The 26374-nt window shown below is 54.9% G+C and overlaps 1 protein-coding gene across 1 annotated transcript; it reads right to left on the reverse strand.

The window, feature by feature from the left end:
• Positions 1-6173: 6173 nt before the first annotated feature.
• N4BP3 (NEDD4 binding protein 3) lies at positions 6174-14393 on the reverse strand. Its single transcript, XM_030316616.1, has 5 exons — positions 14245-14393; positions 8594-8944; positions 7808-8335; positions 7191-7445; positions 6174-7058 (listed from the first exon to the last, which is right to left on the reverse strand). Exons 2-5 carry the CDS (start codon positions 8912-8914, stop codon positions 6528-6530), a joined length of 1635 nt encoding a protein of 544 aa, XP_030172476.1. The 5' UTR covers positions 8915-8944; positions 14245-14393; the 3' UTR covers positions 6174-6527.
• Positions 14394-26374: the final 11981 nt, after the last annotated feature.

The following is a 26374-nucleotide window of genomic DNA, read 5'->3' on the forward strand; positions in this document are numbered from 1 at the left end:
TCCACAGTCCCCCGCGGGAGCGTCGTCGGAGCATCCTGGAGAGCCTTGTCTGTGCACCTTAAGTCTGGGTGGTCCTGGCCAACTTGGGGGCCGCGGGGGCGGAGAGTTCGGTGAACCCTGCCTGGGGCCACGGGCTGGGCTGAAGCCGCCTCCAAGTCAGCAGGACCTCACAGACCTTCCCTAACGCCCCAGGCTTCCTCACTTCCTCTGGGGGAGCCTTTGCTTGCCTCACAGTCCAGGTGGGCGGGAGCAAAACCTGCCTTCTCCAAGGACTTTGAATGTCCCGCGCGCGCACCCGAGCACACGTTTTTTGTGTCTCTGCCTCTGTCTCTTTCACACACGCACACACATTCACACACACTCTCACACCCCAGGCCATTTCACCTCTGTTTGTCATTGTCCACTCCACGTGTGGCTCTCCTTGCATGTCGGTTACTTCTCAAAGTGCACGGATGATTTTGTCGTGCTCATTGGGACTATGGCTTTTGTTTCGTTTTGTTTGAGGGGTGGAGTGCTTCAAAGCAGAAAAACCTAGCTGTTCTCCACTAACTCAGTAATAGTCTGTTTAATCTTTTGCTAGTTTCCTAGGATTTTTTTTTTTTTAATTTCAGTCCTCAATACATGTCCATTTTATTTTGCAGGGGGTGGTGCACAGTATGACTTATTTTTTCCCCAAATTTGTGTCCAGTTATCCCAGTACCTCTTATTAAATGATCCTACCTTACCCCTTCGTTTTGAAGCCTTTTATCATAACATTAAGATTTTCTACTGAATGGAATCTATTTCTGGCTCTTCATTCCTTCCATTGAGATGTGGTATTATTTTTACACCAATGTCATATTGTTTTACTTGCTACTTTGTAATATGTTCCAATATGTGGTGGGATTATACACTGTTCACAAAAAGAAAAAAAAATAAGGAAAAGCAAGGTGATTGAGGAAGCAGATCACTGTTGCTGGGGATGGGGACGGGGCTGACTAGGAGAAGCAGGAATTTGGAGGGGGCGGGTGACGGAACTATTCTGTATCTTGATTGTAGTGTTGGCTACGCAACTTTCTGCATTTGTCAAAGCTCTAAAAACTACTCTTGGGGCACCTGGGTGTCTCAGTTAAGCATGTCTGACTCTCGATTTCAGCTCGGGTCATGATCTCGCATTTCGTGTGTTCGAGCCCTGTGTCAGGCTCTGTGCTGTCTCCCTGTCTCCCTTTCTCTCTGCCCCTCCCCTGCTTGCTCTCACTCTCTCAGAAATAAACATTACAAATTTTTAATAAGTAATAAATTAAAGCTATACTCTAAAAATGAAGCATTTTCCTCTATGTAAATTATACCTTAAAAATGCTGGAGGGGAACGGGACCGGATACACAAAGAGCACGTTAGATAAATCTCTAAACAAAAAGCGGGGGCGGGGGGGTGCCTGGGTAGCTCAGCTGGTTAAGCATCTGACTCTTGATTTGGGCTCAGGTCATGATCTCTTGGTTCGTGGGATTGAGCCCCACATTGGGCTCCATGAGGAGCCTGCTTGGGATTCTCTTTCTCTCTCTCTGCCCCTCCACCCGACTCGTTCTCATGCTCTCTCTCACTTGTGCTCTTTCTCTCTTTAAACAGGTAAACATTTTTTTTTAAAAGAGAAAAAGTTCTTGGATAAGACAATCCCTGGCATGTTCTTCTGAAAATACAGCCTTCCTCACTTCTCAGAATGAGCCCTGGAAGGCCAGGCTAGGAAAAGATGGAGTCTCCCCTGATAGCTGGGGTAAGGGCAATAACAGGTAATGCAGATCCTGCCTGCCCTCTGTGGAACCTCTGTGGAGCATCAGGCCTCAGCCTGTGGAGCTCAAGTTGCCTGCTCAGGCCCTGTCTCTTCTTCCACCCTCCAGGTGGCACCCAACCAGTCTCCTGCGCCTTCTCTCTCTTCCTGCCCCTCCTTGTCAGGCTTTGGTTCAGGCCAAAAGCAGCTGCTTCATCTGCAGGCTCTGGAGCAAAATGAAAACGTAAGGCTCCTTGTTCAAACATCATTATAATTTCAAGATGGCGGGGCGCCTGGGTGGCTCAGTCGGTTGGGCATCAGGCTTCGGTTCAGGTCATGATCTCACGGTCTGGGAGTTCAAGCCCCATGTGGGGCTCTGTGCGGACAGCTCAGAGCATGGAGCCTGCTACAGATTCTGTCTCCCTCTCTCTCTGCTCCTCCCCGGCTCGCACTCTGTCTCTCTCTCAAGGAAAAAAAAAAAAAGTTCAAGATGGCAACAGGAGACCATTGCACCAAGTGTAGGGCCCTTCCGAGTGTCGTCCTGAATGACAACACACAGGAAAAGCTAGTCCCAGTTCCGGCTCTCCCCCTTGGCTGCCTGAGGGACCCACCCACAGCCACAGATGAAGTCTTCCTGTGCCAACTTACCAGGCGGTCTAGGGGCTGCCCTGCCTCCCTTCAAACCCTTATAGACAGGACCCTCCCTTGGACCTGCCCCACACCTCTCCGTGTCCAATGCCAGGCCAATCCTGGACGCTCTCGTCCCACCCTGCTCCTGAGGAAATCCTCCCAACTTCCCTTCCTCAGAGAAGTTTATCCTTGCTGAAGAAAAAAAAAAAAAAATTACTCATGACACTCATCAGTTTGGTAAGAAAGACTTTATTCAAGAGAGGCTACTGCAATGTGGAGTTTTGTAGTAGGGCAGAGAGAGTGGGCTCAACTTCAAATACAGCAAGGAAAAGTAGAATTTACAGCCAAGGAGCGGGTAGGGGTCAGTGGATGAAAAATTACTGAGAGGAAACCTTGGGGGTCTGGAAGCAGATTCTGGCTAAATGCACCTCACAGGAGTCTTACTGAAGGCAGGCCAGCCGTCGCCTGAGGGGGTTGGTGGAAGATTACATGAGGAACATAGTCAGATACGGACAAAGGGGGAGTCTGGCTAAACTAAGCAGAAATCTTGCCAGAACCGGACCATATAAGGAGACACCTGCCAAGGTCAGGCACAAAGAGAGGTCAGAAAAGTGCCTGACCAAAATATGGTCAAATACACACCGCTCATCACCTGCAGTGAAAAGTGAGCCAGCCCGAACTCCACAGTACTTACGCCTTACCTTTCATGACATATTTCACTTTTGCTTTGTTGCAAGAAATAGCACATTTCCTTTTCTTTTCCGAATCTGATAGAGCTAAAACCCACCTACTAGGGTGGGGAGTTATGCAATCTGAATTGTCACCATGGGGCATGCGTCCTCTTTGAAAAAAGGCTCCCTGATACCTATAGATATACCCAGTCTGAGAAATTTGCTTCTCCATGCGCCGTTGACTGGCCACTGTGATGTAGACGTCTGCACGCTTTTGGCCCGGTCACTACCATGGACAGATGTGTGTGCTGTCTCCCTCCCCCACCCACAGGGAAAGGTCATGGGGGCAGGGGCGTTGGCCACTGTGGCTTCCTCATCTGAGAACCAGGCCTGGCCCTGAGGGAGGCGTGCAGTACCTCCCCAGGCAGTGAATGGGGACTGGCTCTGCAGCCCCAGTGCTTGGCCCAGGTGCCCGTGAATGGTGAATGAACACTCAGAGCCAGAGACTTCCCCACCTACTCCACTCCACCCCCAGCTTGAACCCATGACAGCCAGGGAGAGGTCTGGTTCCTCTTGAGTCCAAAGCCCTCCAGTGCCTTCTGGGCTGGAGCCAGAGCAGTCTCTGGGGATAAAAACAGAAGACACAGTCCTGCCTGGCAATGCCCACAGCCCAGTGGAGAGACCAAAATGTCAGCAGAAGTAAGGGACTGTGGGCACAGAAGTAGGGGACTGTGCGCTGCCCAGGCAGGGCAGGGCAGGAGTTCAGGGCAGGCTTTCCTGAGGAAACAAGATCTGGGGACTGTGAGGAGCCTCTGCCTGGAGGATGAGGGCTCAGAGGTGCTGGAGGGAATGATGGGGTCAGAAAGGGCAACCACTATCAGGGACTCTGTGGAGGCCAGGCTGTCAGAGGCCTTAAGTGATAGGCTGAGGGGCCCAGGGAGTGACTGAAAGAGGTGACACTAGCTGACTGAGAACAGAAGGGCCCAGGGGCATGGAGCCCAGTGTGGGCAGCTGGCCTCAGTTCTGGAGAATTGGCTGCTTGGGCCTAGTCTGCCAGGGCAGGGGGACCTCTGGGCACCTGGTGAGCTAAGGGGCCCACCAGGCTCAGGAGGGAGGGTTCCGAAGCAGTAGCCACTGCAGTGGCACCTGTGATCAGCTGGCCCCAGAGCCACCCAGCCGGCTTGGGGACCAGGGAACTGGTTTGCCCAGCAGGGATGAGCTAACAGGGATCCGGTTCCCTCTGAGCCACCCCAGCTTCAGCTCTCTCGTGCCCTCCCCCTGCATCTGGGTCTGGCTCTGGTTTCTGGCACAGCTGCCAAGTTTTGGTACCGCCCACCCACTCCCCGCCGGCTGTACTGGCCGGCCCAGCTCTCTAATTGCTGGGTGGGGAGCTGTCCTGCAGAGATGGTTCACCGAAAGGTAGACCCCAGCCACTGTGGGGCACCTGGGCACGCAGCCTGCCCAGTTCCGGGTTGTGGGGAGGGAGTGACCCAGGCTTCAGGTCAGCACCTAGCTCTGCTGGGGAGGGGGGGGGGGTGCTTCTGGAAGGTCACTGGCCCAGAGATCTCGGTTTGGAGAAGTCTGTGAAATGGGTTCCAAGGCCTGTGGGAGACCAGCCTGCCTAAGTTGAGTGCTCTCTGTTTCCCTTCCCAGGCAGAGGACCCAGACACAGGGGTCTGTCCTGGCCACAGGCTCTACTCAAGCCTGGCCAGAGACAAGTGGGGCAGGGACTGGTGGAAAGAAATGGGGCAGAAGGGAGCGGCCAGGAAGCAGCCCTCCTGGCCTCCAACCCAGGGGCCCCAAACACACCCCCAGACACACCCACCACCCACAAGACAGCTTTACACACCTGCCACTTACACAGCCATAAACACACCATCCCCACGGCAGACAACACACACACCCCATTCCCCACCCTAAAAAGGTGGGGCACATCGGCTCATACTCCATAGCCCCATAGGTGCCCCTACATAGCGAATCCACTTACCACCAGGACCCACATGCTGGGGCCTGACAGGCTGCCAGGCATGGCCTGGGAAGGGGGGGGGGATCATGGTGGAAGGGAGCAACCTGGGGTTTCTGCAGAGAACATACCAGAGGATGCTGCTGCCCCATCAGGGCAGGCACTGGGAGGAGAAGAGGTCTGTGCGCTGGCTCCCCTGGAGCGGGAAGCACATCTAATTCAACCCTGAGCCCCCAAGTCCTGAAGGCCTAACAGATAGGAAGTGCTCAATGCATGACATATGGATACTGATCTTTACTGCAGGGAGTGGGGAAGGGCTGCCTGCATGCCAGCCTGGGCCTGTGTTCCAGGCCATCCACCCAGGAGGGAGCAAAAACCCAAAGGGGAAGCCTGACTGCTGAGAGGCTATGGGTGAGAGTGGGCTTTAGGGGGCTGAGCCTAAGGGTCAGAGAGCCCGGCACAGGGCTGGGAGTGGAGGGCTCCTTCCTCTCAGGACAGATCTTTCCAAAATACAAATCAGATCACATCTCACCCCTGCTAAAAAATACCGCAGGGCCTTCCACTGTCTACAGGAAAATGGCCACGTTCCCTGCTGCGGTACAGGCCCTTCACCAAGTAACCCACCCACAAATTTTGTCTCCTCTACCTTCCCAGGGCCTCCCATCCCTGTGTGGGGGGGAGGGGTGCACCATAGCCAGACAGAAAGATGGGAGGTGGGTTCTGGGAGGGGCAGGGCCCTACTGGAGCCTTTGGGTGCTCCAGGGGAAGCTGTCTTAGGCCGGCCCCAACCCAGCAGGGGGCTGGGTACCACAGTCCAGACTTCCTACCAAGAGAATGTTTCATGTTCTAGCAATGCCTTGGTTGACTTGCCCTTTTGTTTTTCTGGGTTCTCTGGCATTGTTCCTTCCAAAAAATCCCACTGGTGCTGAGAAAGGAATTTCAGCCCACACGGCAGCTAAGGAACCGTGTGGTGCTGGGGCATGGATTCCTCCACTCCCCAACACACATGCCCAGCAGCTGCGCACACAGGCACATGGCACGGCCTCCCACCGACCATGACCATGGAAGGAGCTACATACAGCCAAGGTAAAGGGCCCCCACCCCCAACCATCCACAATCCTCTAGACCCAGGCCAGGGACAGGCCCAGTGTATCACCCAGGGCCTCCTTGTAGAAAATGTGATTTTATTCTGAGGGAGGCCAATGTCCCCGTCCCAGCCTCCCTCCTTCACGCCTGCCCTTCTGCATCACGGGGCCCTTGGTCCCCCAGCCTCCTTCTCTGGGCCACACCTACTCCAGGGAGCAGGGCGGGGCCCTGCCGAGGTGCTCCTCTGCCAGGAGGGCACCCTATCCAGCCCAGAGCAGCGCTGGACCCCTCCTCTCGGTCAGCCTCCCCACTCCTGGCTGGCCTCAGCAGCTCCTGCCCCCAACCAGTGTAAGGAAGGAGCCAGCCCTCTCAGCGCGGGCTCGTCCAAGCCGCTTTCTGGCGGTGCTTCTGCAGCCCGCTCACCCCCTGGCTTCAGATCTTGGAGGACTCCAGCCGAGGACTCCAGGGTGCTGGGGGCTCCCGGAGCGCCCGCAGCTCTTGTTCCAGTGCCTGGTTGCGGCGGTACATGTCCAGGTAGCCTCCTTGGATCTCCCGCTGGTAGCGCAGCACCCTTTCCTTCTCCTCCTGCCACGTCCGCCGTTCCCGCTCAAAGCACAGTGCCTGCTCCTGGGCGCGGAGCCGCTCCTGCACCAGCTGGGCCCGCAGCTGCTCGGCGCCACCTGCGGCCTCGCTGCTGCCACCCGCCTCCCCCAGCAGCCCCCTGCTCTTGCAGTCGTCGGTCTCACAGCTGCCCTGGGCTTCCTCCCGAGGGCCCTGCTCCTGCAGGCTCCGCACGGCCTCGCGCAGCTGGGCCAGCTCTGCGTCCTGGGCCTGCGCCTGCGCCCGGCTGCCCCGAAGTTGCGTCTTGAGGCTGAAGATCTCGGCCAGCTTCTGCGCCAGCTCGGCCTGAGCCTCCCGCAGCTGCTGCTTCAAGAGGCTAATCTCCGCCGTCTTCTGGCACACCTGGGCAGGGAGGGGCGGGGCACAGGATGGGCAAGAGCCAGACGAAGTGGGTAAGACCAGGAGCCAGCAGAGGGTGGGACCCCACAGGTGGCAAAGAGGACATAAAAAGTTTCTGTATGCCCAATTTCTCACCTCCCATCGGGCTTCCTCCTCTGGTCGGGTGTTAGGGTCAGCATCCGGGAGGGCACCGGGGGGCCGAGGCTCAGGGCCCAGGCCCTGCTGTGCCCGGAGCTCTTTGCGCAGCCGCCGCTGCTCCTGCTGGGCCATGAACAGCTGGAGCTGGAGGTTGCGCTCACTGCGCTCTGCCTTCTGAGCCACCTCGTGCAGCCTCTCCACATACAGGCGCTTCAGCTCGGACAGCCACAGCCGCTGGCGCTCTTCCAGCACCTGCCAAGGGGACGAGGCGCCTTGCCATGCAGGGATATCCCACACACGGACCACCCAACCCCCCCTCATTCCTGAACACCAACTGCCAGCCCCTCCACAACACTCCAGCTGCAACTGGAGGTGAAGTGCCTGCCAAGACTGCCCAGGGAGTCTCTCTTCCTCCCTTCCACGCAACTCCTAGCAAGGGCCACCAGTGACATGACATTCCCATCACATGGGGGCTGGGGAACCGAATCAACTCCATCTTCCTTACTCTCTTGTGCCCAGAGCCACGTAAGTGAACTGGCTGGGGACCCTTCTGTGTGTCCTGTACTCCAATGCCAAGGGACAGAACAGGACCCCAGAGCAGGGGGAGCCCTCACCTGTGTGAAAGGGTTGGAGCCATCCTCATCACCGAGGCCTCTCTTGAGATCTTCACAGGTGTCAGGAAGCAGGGCCACCACCTCCTCGGCGGAGGGGCAGGAGAACTCATAGGGAGGCGGTGGCTCGGGCAGGCAGCTCAGCATCGCCAGTGGCCCAGACTCCTTGGGGACCCGGGAGGCCCGGTCCAGGGAGCCCCCAAGGTGGTTAATGTGGCCCAAAGAGGAGCTGAAGGGGCCAGGACCAGTGCCAGGACTGCGGCCAAAGCTGCCCCCGCTGGAGGAGTCAGACAGGCTGGGCTCGGGCTCGGGGCCGCCCTCGTCCAGGCTGAGCGCATGCAACAGCTGGGCCCGGGCCTGTGCCTGGCTGGTCCGGGGCCCTGGGCTCAGGGGTGGGTGGCAGGCCAATGTGTGCAGGCTGCCATTGCTGCGCCACAGCTTCTGGCCCTTGTGGGCTGCCAGACTCTGCATGGACAGGAAGCCTTTCCCAGCGCCCGCCACGGGCTTGAACACCGATGGGCGAATGCGGCACTGCCGGGAAGAAAGGGCAGCTTTGAGGCCCTGGGCTGACCTCGCCTCTGCCCTCTAACGCTCCCACAGCCCCCAGGATCCTCTCTGAGAACCTGGGGTGCGTGTCACACAGAGGCAGTGACCGATGACCAAGGACCAAAGCCTCAGGACAGCCTACAGCAGGATTTTCATGTCCCAGCCCCATCAGAGCACCTCCGAGGAGACCCCGAGCTCCCCATCCCTACCAACACTGGGGAAGGGAAGTGGGCAGAGATGCACCTTGTCAAAGCGACCCCGCTCGGGCAGTGAAGTCTTGCTGAAGTCACCAGCTCGAGGATGCTCCCGGTAGTAGAGGGTGGTGTAGTCAGCACTCTCGTTCCGAGGGGCACGCTTGGCCGTCTTGCTGTCCTTCTTGGGGAGGTGCAGGTAGCTGAGGAGCTCACGCTGGCCCAGGCCCTTCCGGAGGAGCCCATCAGGCTGGCGGGAACCCCGGGGCCCTGCAAGCGCTGCCCGTAGCTCTTCCGGGGACAAGTCCTGCCGTTCCAATAGGCTGCCCACGCTGCCCATGGCAATGCCAGCAGGGCCCAGGGCTGTGGCCATGAACTTTCAGCAGGGCACAGGCAGCTGTTTCTGGGGATTGGGAGGCTCCGTCAGAGGCAGGTGGGCACTTGCTGCCCAACCTCTCCGATACTCTAAAACCAGTTGCTCTTTGCCTATGTCAGCCACCTGCCTGGCCCAGGCCCAGGAGGCAGATATGGGTCCCGGAAAGAAAACCCAGGACAAGACTCCTAGGATGGCAAGAGAAAGGGCCCCAAAGTCATCTGCCTGGTGCCCCAGCTCCAGCTAAGGGCCAGTGTGATGGGGGGGACATAGGGGAACGGCCCCAAAGCGGCAGGATGGGGCCCCTCCCAGGGCTGGGCCAGCTGTGGACTCAGGCTCTGTCCAACTCTGACCCTGTTCACTCTCCTACCAGGCTCCTCACCTAATCTGGGGGGTGGGGTGGGCAGAGGGCACAGGGAACCGGGGCCAGTGGCTTATGATTCTCCATTCCTTCTTTTTCTCTGGGGAGGGGGAAAACCCAGTTGAGCCCCTCTTCCTGCAGTGGGTCAGAGTTCCCCGAGGGAAGCAGCTGGCACGGGTGGGGTTGGGGGTTTGCAGTGGGAGGGATACAAACAGGAAGGGCCCGAGGGGAGGAAGGATGGTGGTAACAATGGCCACAGTTTCCGGAACAGGTGTTCACATAGTCATAGGGGCAGTGGGGGGAGGCAGGGGGAAGGGCCAGCGGGAGCCCCCGTCAGCCCCTGCATATGCTGCCACTCCAAAGACCACCACCAGGTGCGTGGGGGGACCCAAATCTTGACCCGGGGTGGGGCCAATTACACGTAGGCCCTAGCTTCCTCATGCAGACAATGGCCATGGCAAGTCTTATCACTCAGAGATGCTGGGAGGATGGGCTGAGATAACACGACTAAAGAGTCTAGTTCAGGGCCTGGCCCCTAGCCAGGCAGAGTCAACACAGGCTGGTTGAAGATGAGCTCAGCTGCTCAGATGACCTCCCCGGCAGGCGGCCAGAGACCAGGTTATGGACCCAGTTCCCATCTGGGCTGAGACCCCCCACCCCTGGCCTGGCCCTACCACCCCACTGGATCCCCCCTATCCAGCCCAGGGCCCGGCACATGGTCCATACTCAGAAAGGACCTGCTGAATGAGTGAACACCACCGTCTCTGCCTCTGGCCCCCAAGCAGCTGCTCCCATCTACATACAGACACCCAGCAGGCATGTGGTGGCTGAGCACCCCCCACCCACCCAATATGCTTCCGGGACACCCACTCCCACCTCAAACAATGGTTGTTAGGAGGTTCCATCTTCCTCAACCATTTCCAGGTTTTGTGTTTGTGGAAGACAAAGCTCTCTGGGAGAAGGAGCGGGGGCACGGCCCTGCCTCCGTCTAATAACCTCTGAGGATATCACAGGGCTCACAGGGCCAGAGGACTCATCCACTTAAGGAATCAGAGGTGCTGGCCACCTACAGAGACACAGCCCTGCAAAGGAGTGATCTTACGGAGTCCCGTGAGATAGCCGTTGTCCAGGGCACTGGGGCTCCTGCAGGTGAAGTGGCTTGCCCAAGGTCACAGAGCTGGTCAGGCTGAGATGCCTGTGATCCCAGCAGGATGCTGTTGAATGTTTAGTGGGGGCCCAGGATGGCATCCACAGCCCAAAGAGTTAGAATTGAAGTATCCCTGGGGTGCCTGTGTGGCTCAGTCAGTTGAGCGTCCAACTTTGGCTCAGGTCATGATCTTGCGGTTTGTGAGTTCAAGCTCCACATCGAGCTCGCTGCTGTCAGCGCAGAGCTGGCTTCAGATCCTCTGTCCCTCTCTCTCTCTGCCCCTCCCCCACTTGCACCCTTTCAGAAAAAAATAAAACACAAAGTATCCTGCCTCCCAATCTGACACCTCCTTACCATGAGCACACTTCACTCTTGTCACTGCTTCTCAGGGAGGCAGACAGCAAAGAACCTGGTCTCCAGCCCTGTCCTCACACTGCCCCTCCACGGGGACCCTGGACGCTATGTCATCGCCCTTTGCCATGTCTCAGTTTCCCCATCTCTGAAGTGGGGAAAGACTGCCTGCCCTGGCCTTCCCTTTGGGTTTTTGTTACAGAGACAATGGAGGTGAAAGGTCTCATGAACTATAAGCCCAGTGCAAGCATGGGGTGGGGGGGGAGGTGGCAGTGGTGCTGAATATGCCCATCTCGCCCCAAACACACACCACTTCACCTTCCCCTGGGCAGATCCTTATTTCCTGTTTCAGGAAGAGACAACTAGCACCTCATGTTCTCTACAAATGGTCTCAGGGTCAAGGGGGAGAGTCCTTGAACCAGAGGCAGCCATGGGCCACTAGAGCGCATACTCCACATACAAACTGCAGTCTAGTCGCTGAAACCAGTAGCACGGTGGTTCCTATGTGACAGGACACAGCACAGACAGTCACATCCAACAGCAGACACAGTCATGCACAAGGTCACCTTTGCGGCAATGAGCATCCTCTGGGACACACACACACACACACACACACACACACACACACACACAGGAATGGTCTAGCATTACTCTAGCATGAAGACCCACTCGTCCTCCCAGCCCCCAGGCTAGATGCAGAGGGTATGAGGGTGTGTGTGGTAAGGGGCTTCTCTCCACGTGTGACTTGAGCAGTTAGAAAGAGCTGTGGAGCTGGATGAAGGGGGCACACACAGCCCCTTCCTTTTGTCTTTCCCTAATGCCCTCGCCCTCCACCCTTCGCCCCTCCTAGGTAACTTCTCTGGCTGTATTATCAGCTGTCCCAGAGAGGCTGAGGCCCCTGGCTTTTAGGAGGTTCTACTCTGCCCAGGTCTCAGTCTGGGACAGTCCCTTTTCCTACAGGGGTCCATCCCGCCTCCCCTCCCAACACACACACATTCCTTCCCCGTTGCTTGGAGGCCCAGGGAATGGCCTGGTCAGGCCAGGGCAGCTGTGCAGGCTGGGCTGGAGAGGATGTGTGTGTGTGTGTGTGTGTGTGTGTGTGTGTGTGTGTGTGTGTGTGTTGGGGGGGGTGGGTATTGGAGGGAGAGAGAGACAGCAAGAGCCTTGCAGCCCCCATGGGAACATCAGAGCAAAAACCAGGGCCTCCTCCAAGTGCCTTCAAGGGCTTCCCTGCCAAGAGCTCAGTACACACCCTGGCGCTCAGAGCTCTGCACAGAGATGAAACCACCACCAGCCACCCTGGTGGCTAGGTTTGGGCTAAGCCATATTCTGCACAGGCCCCAGCTGGCCTCAACAGGACCCCTTAGTTCCTGTTCCCAACCCCTGGGCCCAAGATTAGCCAGCAGCATTGAAAGCCCTGGGCAGACAGGGGCATCTCTTTTGGATCAACCCTTGGTGGTGACAGGAACATGAGGCTCGGGAACCATACTGGCCATGAAACAGAGACAGGGCACGCAGGGAAAGCATCCCAGCGTCCGTTGGTCAGCCCCACACGGCTTACCACAGCTTCACAACACCCATAGGTGGGGAATATTGAGATCCTCTTCAGAAGAGGAAACTGAGGCCCAGGAAGTAAAAGCACATGCCTGAGGACATTTTCAGCTGCCCTGGAGAAAGTACACCAGCTCCTCAGGTTTAGAAGCCCATCCTGACCCCATCGTGAGTCTCCTCCAGCGTGGGACATCCCAGAGCATGTGGGCAGGAAGCTCCAGAGTCCCGCCTTGGCTGTGGCTAGCCCCTCCAGAGCCCAGGCCCCAGGGGAAGGTCCCACCACCTGCTGGGGGGGATCAGCTTTGCTGGAGGGAGTGTCTGCAGCTGCCCCTGAAGAATTGGACTGGAATGTCCCAGTTCCAAAAGAGGGGCAGTGGGTAAGGGGGCGGGGGGAGGACGGGGGCGATGGAAGAGGCTGGCATACCCTAGTTACACTGTGACACCTGAAGAGGTAAAGCTCGGCATCTAACCACAAAGGAGTGTGTCTGAGTATCACTAGAGAGTCACAGAGGCATACACCACTCTACAGTTTTTCTGAGCCTTTCATTTCATCATCTGCGCTCATCTCCACAACAGCCTAGTTGGGGTTAGGCAAGGAACCTGAGGCCCAGAAAGGCCTAGAAGCCAGCTGCCCAACATCCCACAATGATGAACAATTCCAAAACCCTGGGCAAGGCCCTCTCTCCTGCTGTCCCAGCCAGAGGTCACCAGCTGCCCTTCACAGACACACACTGCTGTGTATGTGTGTCGGGCCAGCCCCCCACACCTGCCTCTCTCAAGGGCATCTGCAACCAGGTAGGTTTGGACTCCAGTCTCCTCAGCATAGAATTCTTCCGGCCCGCCCCTGGTCAAAGAGGAATAGTGGAAACACTGCCGCATGGGGACTCTGAGCCCTGGAAGCTACTGATTCTAGAGGCGGGAGCAGGCTGGCCACATTCATTCACAGTCTTGCACATGTACACCCACACTCAGCCAGCCGGCAGAGGAGCCCTTCCCAGGAGGGCCCTGGAGGAGGCTGATCACTGGGCCCAGGGTGGCCTCCTGCCTCCACTCCCTTCTTGGCTGGGCAGGGAGAGGGCACGGAGGGTCAAGGTTGCAGGTCAGCCGGGCTAAGCCGCAGGTGCAAACAAGGAGAGCCCCAATCTGTACTAGGGGACTGGGTGCGGGGTGGGAGGCAACCGGTCGCAGTACTCTTTCTCGACACAGCCAGGGACTTGACGTGGGCCTGGCCCCAGGCTGGTCCTAGCTTTGGCCAAAGGCTGTGGCCAGACTGGGCAGGTGCTCCGGCCGCCAAGAACTGGTAGCGTCCCCATAGGTCGGGATCCCTAGCAGCTGGCAGCTGCCGCCCTTACAGAGTAGGGGACCGGAGCAGGAAGGGGGTGTCCCGGAGGGGACGGGAGAGGGGTCTCGTGGGGAGCAGACGATGTTGGCATCCCCACGAAATTCCCTCCCCCGGGCCCCGAAGGCTGTGACGGAGGCGTGGGCTCCGCAGAACTGCGGGAGGTTCGGCGAGCTACCTGGGGGGCCAGAGGGGACGTCTGTTGCTGCCTCCTCCCTGAGGCCTGCCCGGAGCGGCCGAGCTGGGGGCCGAAGCCCAGGTCAGACTCCCGCGCCAAGGGCGACTGCCCCACCCCAGGCGCGGCGCAGGGGTCCGAGAGAGCACATTTGCAGGGGTTGCGGAGAGCAGCGTAACCTGCCGCCGGCCCCTCCAGAGGAGCTTCGCGGTCGGTCCCTGGTCCCGCGCCTCGGCGCTTCAGTGTCTGGAAACGCACACCGCACCCTGCCACCCCCGCCCACTTCTCAGACGGGCACCTCGCGGGCGAAGGGCTGCGGTTTGGCCAAGGTCGCCCGGAAAGCGAGACCTCGGCGGCCGGCCCCACCCCCGAGCTCAGTCCCCGGCCCCCGCCGCGTCCCACTCACCATGCTGGCGCCGCTCCGCGCCCCTAGCGCGCTACAGTTCCCTCGCGCGGATTCGAACCCTCTCTCCAAGCGTCGGCTCCAGGCGAGAATGCGAGCCGGGCCGGAGCGACCAGGCGGCAGGCGCCTGGAAAACGCGGCCAGCCGACCGGGCGGGCGGGCGCCGGAGCCGGATTGGCGAGGGAGGGACGCGCTCCGCGGCGCTCGCTCGCCTGCCCCAGAGGCGGAGGGAAAACCCGGCCTGACTCACCGGCGCGCCGCCAGCCCAGAGCCCGGCCGGGCCCCCGGATGTGGGGGGCGGGGACGGGGGGCAACCCCCGCCCACCGCGAGCCAACCTGAGCCCCGCCCGGGCTCGCCGCGCCGCCCAGCCGCCGCGCGCCGGAGCCGCCCGAGCCCCCTGCCGGCTGCGCCCCGCGCCGCGCGGATTCCCGGCGGGTCGGCAGCCCCCGCGCAGCCGACGTCCCCGGAGGGCGTCCAGCCAGCCCCCCTCCTCCTCCTCCCGGCCTCACCCGTTCCTCTTCGTTTCCAGAACTCGGCAGCTTCCGAAGAGGCGCGTTCAACTCCCAGATCCTCGCCGCCTCCTCTTAGGTAAGCATTGTTACCCGTTTGAGGTTGAGCAAAAGGTACTCCGAGAGCTGGAGAGATTGACCCCAAGGTCTCTGGCTCGTTAGCGACTGAATTGGGCGCTAAGATTTTTTTCTTTTCTTTTCTTCTCTTTTCTTTTCTTTCTTTTTTTCTTTTCTTCTCTCTCTCTCTCTCTTCTTTTTGTTTTGCCGCCAGAGTCTTACAGGGGCAGCAGATTCAGATGCCTTCAGGGGCCAGACGATGTGAGTCAAATGGGTGTAGGACAGTAGAGGAGATGGAGACAGAGACAGAGATGAACACCTAAAGGCATTCAGACTCAAAAAATTAAAGCAGGTGTCTTCCTCAAAAAGCTCAGCAGAGTCCTCGAATGACCCATCAATTCCACTTCAAGGTGTATACCCCAAAGAATTTGAAAATAGGGACCCAAGTATTTGTACACCAATGGTCATAGCGGGACTCTTCACAATAGCCAAAGGTGGACATAGTCCATTGCCCATCAACTGATGAATGGACGAACACATTGTGGTATATCAATGCCGTGGAATAATATTCAACCATAAAAAGGAATGAACTTCTGATACCTGTTACAGCATGGATGAACCTCCAAAAAATTATGCTAAGTGTAATAAACCAGGCACAGAAAGCCCCCTGTGGTATCATTCCACTTGTATGAAGTAGGTAAATCCCTAGAGACACAAAGCAGATTGGTGCCAGAGGCTGTAGGGAGGGAGAAATGAGTGACGCTTAATGCGCATGGAGTTTCCTTTTCGGATGAGGAAATGTTTTGGAACACGAGAGGTGGTGGTTGCACAACATCGTGAGTGTACTAAATGCCATTGAATTGGACGCTTTAAAATGGTTAATTTGACGTTGTGTGAATTTAACCACAATTAAGAAAAGAAAGCACGTCACCCGTGGATCAGACTTGGCTCATGGGTCACCAGCTTGCAATCCCTTGGATTCTGTGCTGTCCTTACCCGTTTACTAACAATGGGGGTGCCAAATATAAGAGGATTCATCTCTAAGAAAACGCATCACTGCTACTTTGGATATTAGCTCTTGAGGAGCCCCCAGTCTGGTAGGGTTACTCACTGGGACAGATAAAAATTTAGCACAAGGACACACTTTACCGTTTTGGGGACCTGTGGAAAGGCCTCACTGGGGAAATCGCTTTTGAGGTGGTACTTGAACGGTGGGAGGCATTTCCAGGGAGGAGCGTGCTCACCATTGTCAAGAGCCTATAGGGGCGCCCAGGTGGCTCAGTAGGTTAAACGTCCAACTTCGGCTTAGTTCATAATCTCATGGTTTGTGAGTTCGAGCCTGGCATTGCACTCTCTGCTGTCAGCACGGAGCGTGCTTCGGATCCTCTGTCCCCCCTCTCTCTGCCCCTCTTCCGCTCGCGTGCTCTCTCTCTTAATCTCAAAAGTAAATTAATTAAAAAAAAAAACACAGCACCTTATCCAAGATCTTCTGACCACTCCCCCACCCCAAGTCCAATGTTCTTTCTCTGTACCAGGCTGCCAGAGGGAGGTGGGAGAGGAAGGGTGTTCAGTATTTGGGAACATCCCAACAGGAGGGAAAGAAATCAGAAAATACCCTGGAGCCTAGAGATGTTAAACCCAGGGAGGAGAGGGGAGGGGAGAAGGGCAGGAGGGTCCTGGCTGAATGGAATCCTGGGAAAGTGGCTGCACAATGGAGGGGAGCAGAGCAGAGGCTGGGGGTACCTTGGTCGCTGCATAGGGAGCTGGAACCACTTCACTGAACTGGACTGGGTGCAGAATGCAGGGGGGCTGGAGCAGGGGCAGAGAGCAGCCTGGCTCTATCCCTCTAACAGAACTCTCGTTAGAGAAACAAAATTGAGGCGCCTGGGTGGCTGAGTCGGTTAAGGGTCTGACTCTAAATTTCAGCTCAGGTCATGATCTCATGATTCATGAGTTCGAGCCCTGCATTGGGCTCTGCACTGGCAGTGTGTAGCCTGCTTGGGATATTCTCTCTCTCTCTCTCTCTCTCTCTCCCCCCCCCTTCCCCAGCTCGCTCTCTCTCTCAAAGTAAATAAAAAAATAAGCTAAGAAAAAGAAAGAAACAAAATTGACCATGCCCCCTCCAGCCTGGCTATCTGTCTCCCACTTCCTGCATAGGTCTAGACTCCAGGCTGGTAAGGACATCACCACCACCCCCCCCCCATCCCTCCCGCCAATCTGGGTAGCTGGCCTAGCAGGTGCTCCTTCCTGCCTGGTTTCTCTGAGCCCTTTGAGTTTGTCCTGATCCCCTGGATGGGGAGTGCAGGGCAGAGGGGACCCACTGCCCCAAGGGAGAGGCAGCTTTGGTCCCAATCCAGAAAGTTCCTCCTTGTCCACCTCCATATGCCCTGTGCCCTCTACCCTCATGCCTTCCTGTGCACATTCACAAGCATGAACCTTAGGGCATAAACTGTAGAGCATTACGTTGAACCCTGGGGTACCCTCAGCCCAGAGGAGGTACTCCTCCTCTGATGGAAAAACTCCCCCAGAACGCATATCAGAGCTAGTTCCTGGCAGAGCTGGGCCTGGAAGCTGGGTGTCTTGCCTCCTAGACATGGGGCTTACTGTGTTCAGCCACAGTGATGCCAAGGGGTGCGGCACTTTGGGCACCAGGCCAGGGGAAGGGAAGCAAGCTCCCTGGCTGCACCCACTTCCTGAATCGGCTGACCTGGGACCATTTAATTTCTTTCTTTGCACCTCAGTTTTCTCACCTTGAAAAGGAGATCATGTGAAGTAATGTGAAGCACTCGACACAGTTCCTGGCAGATGGTGGCCATCTGTAAATGTTAGTTTATCCGTCTCCACTTCTCCTGATGCGGAAAGGAGGCAAGTTTGTCAGGACAAAGTGCTTCATGGGGCCTGTCTTCAAGTGGCCGGGGACGCCACGTGGTGTCCCCACCCAGCATGCACTCTCGATGTCTCTGATCCGTCTCCCTGGGCTAGAGAGTAGGTGCATCCTTGCTGCCTGAGAGTGGCCAGGACTTCAAAATCCCAGAGCCTAGGGGCGCCCGGGTGGCTCAGTAGATTAAGCATCCGACTCTTGGTTTCTGCTCAGGTCATGATCTCGTGGCTTCGTGGGTTTGAACCCTGCATCCAGCTCTGTGCTAGGAACGCAGAGGCTGCTTGGGGTTCTCTCTGTCCCCCTCTCTGCCCATCCCCCATTCGCACTGTCTCTGTCTCTCTCAAAATAAATTAAAAAACTTAAAAAAAAATTTTTTTTTAAATCCCGGAGCCTACCCATGGTGACTAGGGACTGTCCCCTTCTCTCTGCCTGCCACCTCTGGCCTCGTCACCTTTCTCCTTGACTATTGCAGCAGTTATGCCCATGCTCGGGCTCCCAGCTGTCACCCACTCTGCCCCAGAGGGTGCATTCCAGTCCACACAGTCTGTCCCCAACCTCGTGTTCTTGAAAGGTGGCGTCCCAGCTTTAGGACTAGTCCCATGCCCCCCTCGGGCCTGGCCTCTGCTCCTGTCTTGTGCACCTCTGCACTGGGAACCGCCTCAGTGTCCTCATATGTTAGGGCTGGTCCTTGGGAGCACCCATTAATGGCACCTGCTGTGTCCCTCGCCCCACGTCCAAGGCAAGGTTACTGCCCCCATCTTCCATCCCTGCGGCAGTACAGCATTTGTGGATCTTCTGTCTGTCACCTTCTGGAGACAGTAAGTCCTGAACGCACAGCGACTGGTCTCTGGTCTATGAATAGACCCCCAGGACCTCCTCCAGGGCCTGACAGTTGGCCGTGTTCAGCTCCAACACACCATCTGCCAAAAAGCCACTGTATGGCTTCTTTCTCACCAGGAGAAGGAGGAAGAGAGGCAGCCCGGCGCTAATCCCCAGTCTGTAACTTCCTGGTGCCCTCTGAGCCTCAGTTTCCTCGTGTGAACACGCAGAGCCGCCTGGAGGATGAAATGGCACCACTGTGAAGGAAGGGCTTGACAGCTGTGTGTCCCCCACCTGCCCTTCACTCCTTGCCTTCTCTCATCCTTTCTGGTCCCCTTGGAGCAGAGCCAGGCGCTGGCCCGAGGGAGGAGGGAAGAGAGCGGGGCGTTTCTGGAGAGGTAGCCTGCAGATTTCATACCTCGCAGAGAGCAGGCTGGCTGGTAGGGGCCCGTTCCAGCTGCTGCCAGCCCTTCCAGGAGATCTGTGTCATGGCTGGGCATCATGGCTGGCGGGATCGAGGCAGTAGGGCCCTGACACTGCGCCCCGGGGAGAGTGCCCCACACCCTGGGGTGAAAGTGGACTCCCGGGCCCAGGACTGCCCTTCCTGAGTCACTCGTGCCAGGGAGGAGCCTCGGTTCATCCCTGCTGCCCACCCCCCGCCCCCCCCCCAATGACCGGGACAGCTCCAGCCTGCAGGGTAGGGTGGAAACTGACAGCTGCCAGGACTTGCTCAGGGGCCTGCCCTGGGGCAGAGAGCTCAGACTTGCAGGAGCCAGCCAGGACGGCAGTGCCAACACCGCCGGAAGTCCAGGCGACCCAACTGGCCCACCGGCTGGTCACCGGCCTGCTGGCCTGGCCCCACATCTGCCGCCCAGATGGTTAACAGGGCACTTTGCTCTGGAATTTGGGAGACCTGGCCTCCAGTCCCTCTGTCCAAGGGATTTGTGGGGGGGAAATTGCAAGAAGTCTGGGGAAGTCACTGCAAAACCGTGCATTGACCAGATGAAGAGATTCTAGAAATCGGTCGCACAACCGCGTGAATGTGCTTTAACACCACTGAACTGCATGCTTGCAAATGGTTAAGACAGTAAATTACACGTTAGATGTATTTTACCACAATTTACAAAATTCATGAAGGAAGAAAAAAAGTCAGGTCACTATGCTGTACACCTGAAACTGATACAACATTGTGTGTCAGCTACACTCAAAAAGCACAAGAAAGGGGCTCCTGGGTGGCTCAGTCGGTTCAGCGTCCAACTTCGGCTCAGGTCATGGTCTCGGGGTCTGTGGGTTTGAGCCCGGTGTCGGGCTCTGTGCTGACAGCTCAGGGCCTGGAGCTGCTTCAGATTCTGTGTCTCCCTCTCTCTCCCTCTGCCCCTCGCTCCTGCTTACGCTCTCTTTCTAAAAAGCAATTTCATAAAACAAAAGAAAGAAAAAAAGTTGTACACTGAAGTGAACTTGGATCCTTATGTTCCAGGGTTACCTAAAAGACACTAGTAGGGGGCCAGTCATTTCGTTTTGAGCAAGGACTTCATCCAGATTACTTTTAAAGCTTAATTACAGAAATTTCCAAATATGCACAAAGGCCCATAGAGGAGAATAAAAACCCTCCCAGGTCTTCATCACCCTGCTTTAGGGTTTTATTCACCTCCGTATAAACGTTCCCTCCACGCCCCGGCCCCTCCCCCGCTCACAGGTCACATGAAAGCAAAGTCCGGACATTATGGTATTTCATCCAGCAGTATTTCAGTGTGGACACACATTTTAAATTGTCACTGCCATTTATTTTAAGGGTGTGTGGTTGCTCAGGTACAATGGCCAAAGACGAAGCTGAAGGGTTCAGACTCCCTGGGGTCCACCAGGCATGGCCTCCCACAGATGGGCCTCTCTGCTGGGCCCCCTGCCCACCAACACTGCTCTCCTGAGAGAGAATGGAAGCTCTCCTCTGAAGGAAAGGCCAGGAAGAGAAGTGACCTTTTGTCACCTGTGGGATTCATGTCTCTGTGGAGAAATTGGCTAAGATGCCAGTGTGCACTGTTTCAATGTTTTTTAAATGTTTTATTTATTTTTGAGGGAGGAGGGGCAGAGAGAGAGAGAGGCACAGAATCCAAAGCAGCCTCCAGGCTCTGAGCTGTCAGCACAGGGCCTGACGTGGGGCTTGAACCCACGAACCTCGAGATCATGACCTGAGCCGAAGTCGGATGCTTAACCGACTGAGCTGCCCAGGTGTCCCGCCCAGTGAGCCCCTCATGCGCCCTCCCAGCTACCCATGTCCAGCTGGTTAGCTAAGCCTGGGACACAGCCATCGCTGCCCTGGGCCTTGCTATGTGAAGTGCCCCCAACCTTGGAAGTCTGAACATCAGCACTGTCTCCCCTGTATCTTCTGCTGAGGCAGAGATTTTCCTTTGCTCCTACTCTCCTGCTTCCTCAGCCTGCTGAGTACATGTGCCCGACACAGCCTGCCCATCTGGCTTCCAGCCCCAACCCGAGGCAGGCCCGCCTCACAGAGCCATGTACCCAAACATTTACCCAGCCCCACCCAGGAGAGCCAGACAGGCTCCTACACACCCTCACCTGCCTGGCGCTGCTACGCCCCCACCCCACCCTCCGACCGAACCTACCTGGGCAGCAGCTCTCCTCCCACCAGCTCCACCACCTTGGAGATCCAGGCCACACACAGACTTTCACGTGGTTGGCAAGGTCCTCCAGGCACGTGTTTATCATGCCCTTGGCAGGTCATGCCCTGTGTGGTGTGGACATCGTGGGGGTCACTCCCTGTACCTGCCTCTTATTCTGCATACAGCTGCCAGCCCCAGGGGGGCTCTCCAGGCTGGTGAGGTTAGTTCACCTGATGAGCCAGTGGGAAGGTCACACAACCTAATGAACAGCTTGTTGTGGGTCCATCCTTTGGGAAGCAGACACTGAGGTGGGGTTCGGAGCACAGGAATTTATGGGCTGGAACATCTATGAAAGAAAAGGGGAGGAAGCAGGATTGGGCAGAGGTCACCACCTGGCAATACAGACCCCGATGATTCTGTTGTATTTGGACGTAGTTTTAGACGTAGAGAAAAGTTGCAAAAATAATGAAGTTCGTTGATATCCTTGACTGAGCCTCTCCCTGTGTTAACATCACACATAAGGGGCTCCTGGGTGGCTCAGTTGGTTAAGCATCTGACTTCAGCTCAGGTCATGATCTCTCAGTCTGTGGGTTTGAGCCCCACATCGGGCACTGTGCTGACAGCTCAGAGGCTGGAGCCTGCTTTGGATTCTGTGTGTCTCTCTCTGCCCCTCCCCCTCTCATACTCTGTCTCTCTCTCTCTCTCTCGCTCTCAAAAATAAATAAATCAGTAAATAAATAAGTAAATAAGTAAAACCATCATACATAACCACAACACAATGATGACAGCAGAGAGGTTAACAGTGGTGCAGGAATATAAACTGCAGGCTTCATTTGGGTTCAACCAGATTTTCCACTCACGCCCCTTTCTGGTCCAGGATCCAGCCAAGCACTGCACACTGTATTTATTTACCACTGTTCTTTCATATGGTCAGTCTTCAGCTCGATTGACCCGCATATTTGCTGTGTTTTTTGTCCTTCATTCCTTCCTGTGCCCATGATCTTCCTTCTTAATCATTTTCTCTCTGCAAAACAAACAAAAAAAAATTGTTTTTAGATTCTTTTAATGTGCAGTGGTCTGCTGATGGCATATCCCCCAGGTTTTGTCTGATAATGTCTTTCTGGTGTCTCTTCTTAAAGGATAGTTTCTTTGAGTATAGAATTCTAAGTTGGCGGTAATTTTCTTTTAAAAAAATTTTAAGTTTATTTATTTATTTGAGAGAGAGAGAGAGAGAGCATGCAGGGGAGGTGCAGAGAGAGGGAGGGAGAGAGAGAATCCCAAGCAGTCTCTGCACTGTCAGCACAGAGCCCGATGTAGGGCTCAAACTCATGAACCGTGAGATCATGACCTGAGCCAAAAGGAAGAGTTGGGTGCTTAACTGACTGAGCCACCCAGGTGCCCCAGTAATTTTCTTGTAGTACTTTGAAGCTATTGGTTAACCGTCTGCTGGCTCCCATGTTTGCTGTTAAGGAGTGAGATGCAGTCAAATTGTGTGAATCAGGCAGGTTTCGCTAGAGTGTGCTGCGGTAACAAACATCCCCCTACATCTCCTTGGCTTGCAACAACAAAGGTTTATTTTTGGCTCACTTTCCATGCCCTGTGGTGTCAGCGGCAGCTCCTCCCTGGGACATGCTTGGCTCCTGGCATGGAGGGAAAAGAGCCATGGCAAAATCATGTGATGGCTCTTAAAGCCTTTACTGAAAAGTAGCAGCAGGCATTACTTACCCTCACGTGTCATTACCCTTGCAGGTCACTGGACAAAGCCTGATGTCACCAGGGTGGAAACATACTAGCTTCCCATAGGGATTGGTGGCAAATAATTGACAACAAAAATGCTATCTACCATGTTCTCTGTGTCTCCTTTAGAGAGTTCTGGATCCCTTAGGGTCCACTCAGGAAAACGTAAACCATGCTAGTTTTTTCAAACAAAGGGGAAATAATACACAAAGTGGATTGCACAGATTTTGGAAGACCCAAAGAGCATAAGAGGGTACTGAGGTTGCCCCGGTTTATAGTTTCTACCCCTGGACCTGGGAAGAGAAGAGGGAAGGGGCAGGGTTAACAGCACTTAGAGTCTTGGAGAAGGAAGCCCTTCTGGGACCCCCAGAAGGGGACCCTGATGGCTTGGGCTATGACCTGCAAGGGGGGTTGGTGTGGCTGGTGCTGGGAGTGTTGAAAGGAGCTGGATGCCAGTGAAGTAAAGCCAGCAGGAAGTAGAGACAGGAAGGAATCCCCTTCCCCTGCCGGCTAATCTCCCTTAGTGCCTCCCACTGGCAGAACCAAACAGGAGGTCAGCTGACAAGGGGGCCTGGGAAATGTCATTCGCAGACCCTAGCCCAGCACCACACAACAGATTGTAGCTGTGACCTGAGACACAAGAGGTAAATGACCAGCACTATTAGCTATCATTTTCCTCTGGATGCTTTTCCTATTCTCTTTGTCTTGGATTTTCTACATTTTCAACCATGATGGGTCAAGGTATGGATTTCTTTTTATTTACTCTGCTTGGGATCCATTTTGTAAAAATGTTGATTTATTTATTTTGGAGAGAGAGAGAGAGAGAGAGAGCAAGAGCGAGCATGAGCAGGGGAGGGGCAGAGAGAGAGAGAGAATCCCAAGCAGGCTCCTCACTGTGAGCGCAGAGCCAGATGCAGGGCGGGATCTCACGGATCGTGAGATTACTTGGGATCCATTTGAATTCTTAAATCTATAGATTGATATCTTGTACCCATTCTGGAAAATTCTCAACCATCATCTTTTCAAACATTGCCTCTATCCTCTCTCTTTCTTCTTTTCCTCTGGGACTGAAACTAGATGTATGTGAGGCCTTCTTGCTGTAGGTTCCATATCTGTAACCTTTTCTTCTGTTTTTTTTCCATCCTTTTTTTGTCTCCCCATACTTCTTTCTGGATTGTTTCCTCTGACCAGTCTTCTACTTCTCTGATTCATTCTTCAACCATGTCAAATCTGCTGTGAAATCAGTCCATTAATGGGGCACCTGGGTGACTCAGTCAGTTAAGCATCCGACTTCAGCTCAGATCATGATCTCACAGTTCATGGGTTTGAGCCCCATGTGGGGCTCAGCGCTTATGGTGTAGAGCCTGCTTGGAATTCTCTCTCTCCCTCTCTCTTTGCCTCTCTCCTGCTTGCACTTTCTTAAAAATAAACTTAAAAAAATCAGCCCATTAAGTTTATAATTTACTTTTTATTTTTATTATTTTTATTCTTTTATTTTTATTTTTTAATTATTTTTTTATTTATAATAAATAAATTTATTTTATTTTTTTATTTATTTTTATTTTTTATTTTATTCTTTTTTAATTTATTTACTTATTTTGAGAGACAGAAACTGTGCAAGTGGGGGAGGGGCAGAGAGAGAGGGAGACAGAGAATCCCAAGCAGGCTCCGCACTGTTAGCACAGAGCTCAATGAGGGGCTCGAACTCACGAAACCATGAGATCATGACCTGAGCTGAAAACCAAGAGTCAGTCACTTAACCAATTGAGCCACCCAGGCACCCCTATAATTTACTTTTTAGTTTCCACTTACTCCTTTTATACATGTGCTATATAATTTTATATAGTTTCCTGTTCCTTGCTGGAAGTTTCAATTTTGTTGTTTAATTTCTTTTTTTTTTTTAAATGCTTATTTATTTTTGAGAGAGAGAGACAAAGTGTGAGTGAGAGAGGGGCAGAGAGAGAGGGAGACACAGAATCCGAAGCAGGTTCCAGACTCTGAACTGTCAGCACGGAGCCCGATGTGGGGCTCAAACTCATGAACTTTGAGATCATGACCTGAGCCGAAGTTGGACACTCAACCGACAGAGCCACCTGGGTGCCCCTTTGGTATTTAATTTTTTGAGCAGAGTACATGTAATTTGTTTTATAGTCCAGAATTCTTCCGGTTGTATTTCTGTTGACTGTTGTTTCTGATGGTTTTAGTTCAAGGAATCTTGCTTTCTCTCATGTGTCTGGTTGTTTCTGTACGTTGAATATTACAGTTGTGATATTATTTGTAGAAATAATTTGCAGTGGGGTGATTTTGTCATTTGCCAAAAAGAATTTTCTATTGCCTTTGCCAGGTGCCTGGAGGGATTAGCAAACTGAGATCATGTTAGTTCATACTTAGGGCATGATGTTGCCCCAGGATGACTCAGAGCGGAGCTACTATTCAGGGAAGGGCTGGTTTTCAGTTCAGCTTTACTTCTAGGGTGCAGTCCTGTGGGGCTTAACCCAACGTGGTGTTTATTGGTCCCCTACCTTTGGCAGGCCCCTGACTTTGTTTTTTTTCTTCATTTTTCTTTTTTTTTTTATTTTAGAGAGAGAGAGAATGCAAGTTGGAGAGAGGGGCAGAGGAGGAGAGAGAGAGAGAGAGAGAGAGAGAGAGAGAGAGAGAGAATCCCAAGCAGGCTCCATGCTCAGTGAGGAGCTGGTCATGGGGCTCTATCCAACGACCCTGGAATCATGACCTGAGCTGAAATCAAGGGTCAGGTGACTGACTGAGCCACCCAGTTGCCTCTTAAAGATTTTATTTTTAAGTAATCTCTACACCCAGTGTGGGACTCGACCTCACAACCTGGAGATCAAGCGTCACACATTCTCTGACTTCAGCTCAGGTCATGATCTCACGGTTCATGAGTTCGAGCCCCACAATGGACTCCACTCTGGCAGTGCGGAGCCTGCTTGGGATCTCTCTCCCTCTCTCTCTCTCTCTCTCTCTCTCTCTCTCTCTCTCTGCCTCATCCTCCACCTCTTTGTCTCTCTAAATAAATAAATGTAAAAAAAAAAAAAAGACATGCCAGTGGTCAAAGTGGTGCCACAAAGGGGGGTAACCAGGGGCCAGACCTGGTGTGGGGGGTCAGGAAGACCTTTAGGGATCAGGGTGAGGGTATGCTGGCCGAGGGACACACGTGGGGCCCTGAAGTGGGCGGGTACAGGTGGAGGTGACTCAGAGAGAATAGTATGTCTGGAGCTGGGGTTGTGGGGAAACCTGAAGCTTCAGCTGCATCAGGGGCCGGGTTTGGGGTCACCAGGGGGATTTTATCCTGCTGAGGGAAGAGGTGATCTCATCACGCTCAGCCCCTGGGCTGAATTCTGTGTCCCGGGCTGAATTCTGTGTCCCGGGCTGTTAGCGATGGAACTGTGTCCCTCCCAAATCCACACATTAAAGCCCTAACCTCCAGTGGGCCTGGTAATGAAGGGAATTAAGATTTAGTGAGGTCATAAGGACGGGGTCCTAATCCAATAGG

The sequence above is a fragment of the Lynx canadensis genome, chromosome A1 (genome assembly GCF_007474595.2).
Source record: "Lynx canadensis isolate LIC74 chromosome A1, mLynCan4.pri.v2, whole genome shotgun sequence".
NCBI lineage: Eukaryota > Metazoa > Chordata > Mammalia > Carnivora > Felidae > Lynx > Lynx canadensis.

Coding starts and splice junctions, on each gene's coding strand:
- N4BP3 (XM_030316616.1), bottom strand. CDS start 8,914: ATGGCCACAGCCCTGGGCCCTGCTGGCATTGCCATGGGCAGCGTGGGC. Junction 7,446..7,807: donor GCTCCAACCCTTTCACACAG/GTGAGGGCTCCC, acceptor TCCCCTTGGCAG/GTGCTGGAAGAGCGCCAGCG. Junction 7,059..7,190: donor AGGAGGAAGCCCGATGGGAG/GTGAGAAATTGG, acceptor CTCCCTGCCCAG/GTGTGCCAGAAGACGGCGGA.